The sequence below is a fragment of the Danio rerio genome, chromosome 17 (assembly GCF_052040795.2).
Source record: "Danio rerio strain M-AB ecotype USA chromosome 17, GRCz13ab, whole genome shotgun sequence".
NCBI lineage: Eukaryota > Metazoa > Chordata > Actinopteri > Cypriniformes > Danionidae > Danio > Danio rerio.
Window position 1 is genome coordinate 930,001 of NC_141037.1, and position 7,500 is coordinate 937,500.

Here is a 7,500-nt window from a genome sequence, read left to right on the forward strand (position 1 = left end):
TTTTTAGCAGGGTAGGAAACGCGTTGTAGTGTTACTTTACAGATAACAAGACTCTGCAAAGTAAATGAGTGAGTGTGCTGCTTAAATAGTGTGTGCAAACAGTCTCTGACAATCCTCGGGTGGTGCGAGTGTAATCAGTCTAGATGAGGAAGCATGTGTGAGTGTGAGTGCATGTATGGAAATGTAGTGCAGAAATGGCAGATTTGTAGTCCATAAGTTATTGTTAGTGAAATCCAGCGATCTTATGAAATACGATTGCCGGTAATCATGACAAGATGTAAATCAGTGTACAAAATACATAATTGAAAATAGTTTTATCATTATAACGCTCTTTTAAATTACATACATTCAAACAAGGATTCACTGCATATTTATTTATATTTATATTTTAATCAGGCGCGACAAACTACACCTATTACAACTCCAGTGAAACAATAGGATCCTAGGCGGACCCAATTGTCAGGGGGGATTTCTCGATTTCTCATGCCACTGGCCCTGATCACACGTCAGCCACAACAGGAAATAAAAAAAACTGTGTTCATTGCGTTCGTTTTTTTAACGTGTTAAATATTTCAAATTAATCGCATGCGTTAACGCGCTAATTTTGACAGCCCTAATATAAACATGAATATACATATAAGTGTGTGTGTGTATTTATGTGTGCATGTACTTACCCCAGGCCGTGTATCATCAGCAGCTCCTCCTCTGTCCCCATGCGTACGCTGAGCAGCGAGCGGATCTGCCCCAGCGAGGCCAGCAGCAGGATGGTGTCGCTGACCGAGGCTCCGCTGATGCTGTATGTCCTCCTCATGGCGCGCAGCAGCTCCCCGATGCTGTCGTACTGACGCCGCAGCAGGCTGAACATCATGCGCACCAGCTCCGGGTCCTGGATCTGGGTCTCCTGAGCCCACAGAACCATCGTCTGGGAGATCAGCTCCTTCAGATTCGCTGCAAACACACACATACACACACACACACAGATATACACATGTTTATACACATATATACATACACACTCTCATATATATAGATATTTATATATCACACACACACACATATGCACACGCACGCACTCGCGCACACACACACACACACACACACACACACACACACACATACACACACATACACACACACACACACAGATATACACATGTTTATACACATATATACATACACACACTCATATATATAGATATTTATATATCACACACACACACACACATATGCACACACACGCACGCACTCGCGCACACACACACACACACACACACACACAAAATATAATGTAAAAAGCTGATTCCTCCATATCTAATATCCACAATATTCTGCAAGCTCCTCTGAGTGCACAGAGAGACAGAGCGTGAGTGTTTATCTGTCATCACAATAACTCACAATGCTGCTTCTCTTGCTCAAACTCTCACTGTAGTGTTCTGATGTTGAGGTGAAGCACACACACACACACACACACACACACACACACACACACACACACACACACACACACACACACACACACACACAGTGATGCAGCAGTAGTGTGATGGTGTGCTTCTTACATGGAGCCGTGTGCTCTTTCTCAGTGGGTGGACTCTCAGATTTCTGCGGTTGACCTTTAATCTTGTAGATGAGCGCCAGCAGACGGCCTTTAATAGACGTGTCCTGATCCTCCTCATCCTCCTCCACTGGGATTCCTGCAGACACACAGATGAATCAGGTGAACTCACTGAACCAAACCGACTCACTGAACAATTATTACAGAACCAACTCCACTCACTGAAACACACAAACTCACCAACACTCTAAATCGACTCGCTACACTGACTCAACTTACGAAACTGACTCAAATCACTGAACCACTGGACCAATTACCCAAACTGACTCATTAATCCGACGGACTGAACACAATTAAACACAACACTGACCTAACTAACTAAACTAAAACCCAACCCATTAAACTGACTTATTTGAACCAACTTGACTTTCTAAATTGACTCACTGAACAGACATAACTACTGAAATCAATCCACTGAACCAACTTGACTGAACAGACTCACAGAACAGACTTAGTGAGCTGATTCACTAAACTGACTCAGTGAACTTGGCTCAGTGAACTAATTTAAAAACTTAATAAACTGACTTGCTGAACTGAAATAACCACTTAAACCAGGGGTCACCAATCTCGGTCCTGGAGGGTCGGTGTCCCTGCAGGATTTAACTCCAACTTCCCTCAACACACCTGCCTGGGTGTTTCAAGTATACCTAGTAAGACCTTGATTAGCTTGTTCAGGTGTGTTTGATTAGGGTTGGAGCGAAAATCTGCAGGACACCGGCCCTCCAGGAACAAGTTTGGTGACCCCTGACTTAAACCAACTCGCTGAACCAATTTGACTAAACAAATCTACAGAGCAGACTTGGTGAACTGATTCCCTGAACTGACTCAAACCAAACTTACCTAAACACATCACTAAACTGACTAACTAAACTAAAACTCAACTCACTAAACTGACTTATTTGAATTTGATTTAATGAGCTGATTCACTGAACTCATTCACTAAACATGACTCTGTGAACCAACTTGACTTTCTAAACTGACTCACTGAACTAAAATAACTACTGAAATCAACTCACTAAACCAACTTGACAGAACAGACTCAACTCAGTGAACTTGACGCAGTGAACTTCGCTAAGTGAACCAACTTCAAATCTTCCTAAACTGACTCACTGAACTGAAATAACCACTGAATCCAACTCACTGAACCAACTTGACTGAACAGACTCGGTGAGCTGATTCACTTGACTCAATGAACCAATCTGACTTTTTAAACTAGACTCACTGAACTGACTTAACCAGTAAAATCAACTTGCTGAACCAACTTAACTCAATAGACTTGGTGAGCGGATTCCCTAAACAGACTCAACTTACTGAATCAAACTCAATGACACACAACACTAAACTGTAAAAACAACTCACTGAACTTACTTGACAGAACAGACTCACAGAGCAGACTTCAGCTGATTCAATCAACTGACTCACTCAACTTGACTCAGTGAACTAATCTGACTTTCTAAACTAGACTCACTGAACTGACTTAACCAGTGAAACCAACCCACTGAATCAATTCAACTTGAGAGATTAGTGAACTAGTTGACTGAACTGAGTCAACTCACAGAACTGACTTAACTCACTGAATCAAACTGACTCACTGAATGCATCACCACACTGACTAACTTCACTGAACAGACTCACTAAACTTGGCTCAGTGAACCAACTTCTAAACCTCCTAAACTGATTCGCTGAATTTAAATAACCAACTCACTGAACCAACTTGATTGAACAAACTTTAACAGAACAGATTTGGTGAACTGACTCACTAAACTGAATCAAATCAATGAATTAAACTGAATCGTTGAATCAAACTAATTGAAACAACACTAAACTAACTAAACAAACTCAACTTACTAAACTGACTTATTTGAACTGATTTGACTTAATGAGCCGACTCACTGAATTTGACTCTGTGAACCAACTTGACTTTCTAAACTGACTTACACTGAACAGACTTAACTACTGAAATCAACTCACTGAAACAACTTGACTGAACAGACTCACAGAACAGACTTGGTGAGCTGATTCACTGAACCAACTTGACTGAACAGACTCACAGAACAGACTTGGTGAGCTGATTCACTGAACCAACTTGCCTGAACAGACTCACAGAAAAGACTTGGTGAGCCTATTCACTAAACTGACTTCAAAACTTCCTAAACTGACTTGTTGGACCGAAGAAACTGCTGAAACCAACTCACTGAACCAACTTGATAGAACAGACTCACAGAACAGACTTAGTGAGCTGGTTTATTGAACCATCTCACTGAACTGACTCAACTAACTAAATCAAACTGACTCACTAATCTGACTAATTAAACCTATCAACTCACTAAACTGACTTATTTGAAATTATTTGACTTAATAAGCTGATTCACTGAACTAATACACTAAACATGACTCTGTGAACCAACTTGACTTTCTAAACTGACTCACTGAACAGACTTAACTACTGAAATCAACTCACTAAACCAACTTGATAGAACAGACTAATAGAACAGACTTGGTGAGCTGATTGACTCAACTCACTCAGTGAACTTGACTCAGTGAACTTGGCTCAGTGAACTTGCCTCAGTGAACTTGGCTCAGTGAACTTGGCTCAGTGAACCAACTTCAAATCTTCTTCAACTGACTCGCTGAACTGAAATAACCACTGAAACCAAATCATCGAACCAACTTGACTGAATAGACTCACAGAACAGACTCAACTCACTGAATCAAACTCATTGAAACACAACACTAAACTGTGAAATCAACTTGACAGAACAAACTCACAGAACAGACTTGGTGAGCTGATCCACTCGATGCAGTGAACTTGGCTCAGTGAATCAACTTCAAAACCGCCTAAACTGACTTCCTGAACTGAAATATCTACTGAAATCAACTCACTGAACAAACTTGACTGAACAGACTCACAGAACAGACTTGGTGAGCTGATTCACTGAATCGACTCCACGGAACCGACTCTACTAATTGATCTAATGTAATATGGAGTGAGATCAGTAGAGGGCACTGGTTTGATTCACACAGTGTTCGTTCATCAGTTTTAGTTCTGACTGAAGGCTGGATGAGAGATGCTCATACCGCAGTGCAGACGCAGCTCGCTGTGGAAATCGTAGAGCTCCTCCTGAATGTCTTGAGGACACGGACAGTCTTCCCCCATGTGGAAGTTCAGCAGCATGTTGATCTGAAACACAAGCAGAGCAGAAACTGATGCGGAGTCTGGAGAAAGCAGCAGTGTAATGGGAAATGACATCATCAGAAACACTCTGATATGACCACAGTGAGCTCTGACACTCAAACACAGATACTGACACAACTATACGCTATTACTGAGCTCATTTAGCTTTAATACATCACAGGATACAGATTTATAATGATCAAGGTTTAGAAGATGCAGCAGATTTTAAAAAATGATCATATTTATGAAGGTGTGTGTACAATATTTTTAAATACTAAAATATAAATCAGATTTTTATTTACATATAATGTATATACAAAAACATTGCCAATAAATTAAAATATATTTTAATAATATATTAACCAAAATGTATTACTTTATATTAAATTTAGTATCATTCAATTTAATGTTTAAATGAAAATAACTGACACAAAAGTGCATATATAAGTATATATACACTCGCTGGCCACTTTATTAGGTACACCTGTCCAACTGCTCGTTAATGCAAATTTCTTATCAGCCAATCACATGGCAGCAGCTGGGTCAGTTAGCAATTTTGTGTAGAGTTTGCATGTTCTAACCGCATTTTCATGGGTTTCCTCTGGGTGCTCGGTTTCCCCCATGAGTCCAAAGATTTGCTACAGGGCATCCGCTGCATAAAATATGTGCTGGATAAGTTGGCGGTTCATTCCGCTGTAGCGACCCCAGATTAATAAAGGGACTACGCTGAAAAGAAACCATCTCTAGGGTTTACAGAGAATGCTCCGACAAAGAGGAAATATCCAGTGAGCGGCAGTTCTGTGGGCGCAAATGCCTTGTTGATGGTCAGAGGAGAATGGCCAGACTGGTTCCAGCTGATAGAAAGGCAACAGTAACTCAAATAAGCACTCGTTACAACCGAGCTCTGCAGAAGAGCATCTCTGAACACACAACACGGCCAACCTTGAGGCGGATGGGCTACAGCAGCAGAAGAGCACACCGGGTGCCGCTCCTGTCAGCTAAGAACAGGAAACTGAGGCTACAATTCACACAGACTCACCAAAACTGGACAATAGAAGATTGGAGAAACGTTGCTGCTCTGATGAGTCTCCATTTCTGCTGACACATTCAGATGCTCGGCTCACAATTTGGCCTCAACAACATGAAAGCATGGATCATCCTGCCTTGTATCAGCGGTTCAGGCTGGTGGTGGTGGTGTAATGGTGTGGGGGAGATTTTCTTTGGGTCCATTAGTACCAATTGAGCATCAACGCCACAGCCTACCTGAGTATTGCTGCTGACCATGTCCATCCCTTTATGAGCACAGTGTCTCCATCTTCTGATGGCTACTTCCAGCAGGATAACGCAGCATGTCATAAAGCTCAATCATCTCAGACTGGTTTCTTGAACATGACGATGAGTTCACTGTACTCAAATGGCCTCCACAGTCACCAGAGCTCAATCCAATAGAGCAGCTTTGGGATGTGGTGGAGCGGGAGATTGGCATCATGGATGTGCAGCCGACAAATCTGCAGCAACTGTGTGATGCTATCATGACAATATGGAGCAAAATCTCTGAGGAATATTTCCAGTAGCTTGCTGAATCTCTGAAGGATTAAGGCAGATCTGTAGGCAAAAGGTGTCCAACCCGGTACTAGCAAGGTGTACCTAATAAAGTGGCCGGTGAGTGTATAGACATAAATATTTTTCTAAAATAAACATACTGACCAAAAATATCAGTTGCTGATATTTTCTGAAAATAGCAAGATTTTATGAACAAAACCTGGTACTAGTTAGCTGTACCTAATAAAGTGGCCAGTAATATATATATATATATATATGTGTGTGTGTGTGTTTGTGTGTTTACATGTATGCAAGGTGTGTGTGTGTGTGTGATGTTGTGTTTCTAAGTATATATGTGCTTAGTGTGTGTGTGTTTTTGTGTATATGCAAGTGTTTGTGTATGTATGTGTTGAGTGAGTGTGTGTGTGTGTGTGTGTGTGTGTGTGTGTGTGTGTGTGTGTGTTGCGCGCTGCACCTGCTCCTGCGGTGGCGAACGGAATTCTTTGGTCTTCTTTGCGGTGACGGCAGCAGACATGTTGAGCGCCAGCATCAGCTCATTATAGCGAAACTTCTGATTAAACTGCAGCTTAGAGACGAAAGTGTCCGAGAAGGAGACGATGGCCTCGATGCGGTGTCGCAGCTCACAGTCACAGAAGTAGTGGAGCAGCTCACACATCTACACACACACACACACACACACACACACACACACACACACACACACGCACACGCACAGGCACCCACGCACGCAGGCACGCACACACAGGCAGGCAGGCAGGCACACACAGGCACACATAACACAACTGTTAGAATTTCCATTCTTTCCACTGTGAGTATACAGTATTGTCACTTACATCTGTATAAGTTAGAAAAATAAATAAATGAAAATGTGTCTAAAGACATTACGAGGTCTGTGTTACGTGGTGTGTGTTTGTGTGTGTGTATCACCTGTCTTTGACTGTACAGTGATTGTGTCTGTGTCTGCTTGTGTGTGTATCACCTATTGTATATGTATCTGACCTGTTGTTTTGACTGTGTGTGCGTGTGTGTGTGTCTATATATGACCTGTCATATTGCCTGTGTGCTTGCATCTATATATGTATGTTTATATGACTTGTCATTTTGCCTGTGTGCGTGCGTCTATATATGCGTGTATATATGATCTGTC

The 7,500-nt window shown here is 41.7% G+C and overlaps 1 protein-coding gene across 4 annotated transcripts in view; it reads right to left on the reverse strand.

Annotated features, from left to right (window-relative positions):
• The window catches only part of LOC101884734 (ryanodine receptor 3), a 253,838-nt gene that overhangs the window by 105,588 nt on the left and 140,750 nt on the right, over positions 1-7,500 (reverse strand). For all 4 annotated transcript variants that reach the window (XR_015512842.1, XR_015512843.1, XM_087289686.1 and 1 more), the window contains exons 36-39: positions 6,808-7,008; positions 4,694-4,796; positions 1,560-1,694; positions 675-948 (exon numbers count right to left, since the gene is read on the reverse strand). Coding sequence is in view for 2 of the 4 variants with exons in the window: in XM_087289686.1 (XP_087145812.1) it covers positions 675-948; positions 1,560-1,694; positions 4,694-4,796; positions 6,808-7,008 (713 nt within the window). In the remaining 2 variants the exon portion in view is untranslated. The remainder of the gene's footprint in view (positions 1-674; positions 949-1,559; positions 1,695-4,693; positions 4,797-6,807; positions 7,009-7,500) is intronic.